The sequence below is a fragment of the Tachysurus fulvidraco genome, chromosome 14 (genome assembly GCF_022655615.1).
Source record: "Tachysurus fulvidraco isolate hzauxx_2018 chromosome 14, HZAU_PFXX_2.0, whole genome shotgun sequence".
NCBI classification, from domain to species: Eukaryota; Metazoa; Chordata; class Actinopteri; order Siluriformes; family Bagridae; genus Tachysurus; species Tachysurus fulvidraco.
In genome coordinates this window covers 3,785,809-3,787,628 of record NC_062531.1, presented here as the reverse complement: position 1 = coordinate 3,787,628, position 1,820 = coordinate 3,785,809, and the positions used below count along the sequence as shown (strand labels likewise).

Here is a 1,820-nt window from a genome sequence, read left to right as displayed (position 1 = left end):
AAAAAAAAAGTTCAAAATTGAAAAATTTGTGTCGTACTACGAAATCCAGGAGAGAGACGAAATCCTTTACGATTCGATTCGAGTCGAACGTTCTGGTTAGAAACAGCATTCTGCATTCTGTATGAAAAAAATGACACGATCGCATATTAAAGACGATTCGTTTATCTTTTTCTAGTTAGCTTGATTCTAATTTGCATAGGATTTTGTGTGTGTGTGTGTGTGTGTGTGTGTGTGTAAAGACTGATTAAAAAGATCCTGACCCTTTTAATTAAGGGAATTTGAGTCTATAGAGAAAGACCTGAAATTTAATACTGATTTCGCCAGATGACAAATATTCAGCAAAGCACAGCGTGACGCTCATACAGACACGACAAAGACGTCAAACGTACAGTTTGTGATTTAAAAATGACATGCTACCTTGTTAAAGTTGCCTGGATTAGGTCTTCGTTATGATCGAAGTTAAAAGGAAAAACAAGTTAATCAATGAATAAATGGATGAATGACTTGTCGTTGTTGTCGTCGTCCATCTCAGTTTCATCATTAAATTGTTATCTGTGTCTACTTGCACTTGTTGTGCGTTTATGCACTTATGTTAATGTGTGTGTGTGTGTGTGTGTGTGTGTGTGTGTGTGTGTGTGTGTTAGTTAGTTAGTTAGACCAGTGTGCCCGGACAGGGTCTGTCATTATTCGTCTCCTTCAAAGTCAAGTCCTCCATTTCGGAAGAAAAAGTGTCTTGGTACGGAGACAGATCTGCAGACCTGCAGCAAAAAAAGAGAAAAATTAAATAAATAAATAATAATATTTTTTATTATTTTTTTTTATAAAATTAAGTATTCTTATATACACAAATCTATTTTATTACACAATGACTTCACGTAGGTCCTGTAAAACATTTGTGCATAAAAAAAATATAAAATTGCTGTGGATTATATTATATTATATATTATTTGAAATTGTATTATTTTATATTATATTTTATCAAGTTTTATTCTAGATTATATATTTTATTACATTTGATCCTATATTATATTATATTTGAAATTGTATTATTTTATATTATATTTTATCAAATTTTATTCTAGATTATATTAATTATATTTTATTAAATTTTTTTCTATATTATATTATATTATATTTGAAATTGTATTATTTTATATTATATTTTATCAAGTTTTATTCTAGATTATATTATATTTTCTTAAATTTTATTCTAGATTATATTATATTGAAATTGTATTATTTTATATTATATTTTATCAAATTTTATTCTATATAATATAAATTATATTTTATTAAATTTTGTTCTATATTATATTATATATTATTTTAAATTATATTATATTTGAAATTGTATTATTTTATATTATATTTTATCAAATTTTATTCTATATTATATTTTATTAAATATTATTCTACATTATTATTATTATTATTATTATTATTATTATTATTATTAAAGATACATCAATATTTCCTGATAACCGTTTAGATTTTATGATTTAGAATTTTATGATATTCATTATATATTTTTATGTATTTTAAACTCAATGTTGATGAAAATTTGCATTTGACCCGTCGGGACTGATTGTGTTTTATTTTTTACTTTATTATTAAATTGCTTACAAATGGACAGAAAGCAGTAGAAGTTACTCTGACTTTACTCTTCCTGAGTTAATCATTAAAACTGTAAACGATCTCCGTTAAACGTCCTGCCTTTGTTTTCAAATAATTATATAATAAATGTATTCAAACAAATTTTTTTTTATTTGAACAAATCATAGAAATAGAAATACTTTGGAGAATCTGGATACTCTGGAGTA

The 1,820-nt window shown here is 24.9% G+C and overlaps 1 protein-coding gene across 2 annotated transcripts in view; it reads right to left on the bottom strand.

The window, feature by feature from the left end:
* Nucleotides 1–287: 287 nt before the first annotated feature.
* Nucleotides 288–1,820, bottom strand: part of ccdc120a (coiled-coil domain containing 120a) — a 71,815-nt gene continuing 70,282 nt past the window's right edge. For both annotated transcript variants that reach the window (XM_047800290.1, XM_047800289.1), the window contains one exon: nt 288–758. In XM_047800290.1, coding sequence (XP_047656246.1) covers nt 653–758 — 106 coding nt within the window. In that variant the 3' untranslated portion in view covers nt 288–652. The remainder of the gene's footprint in view (nt 759–1,820) is intronic.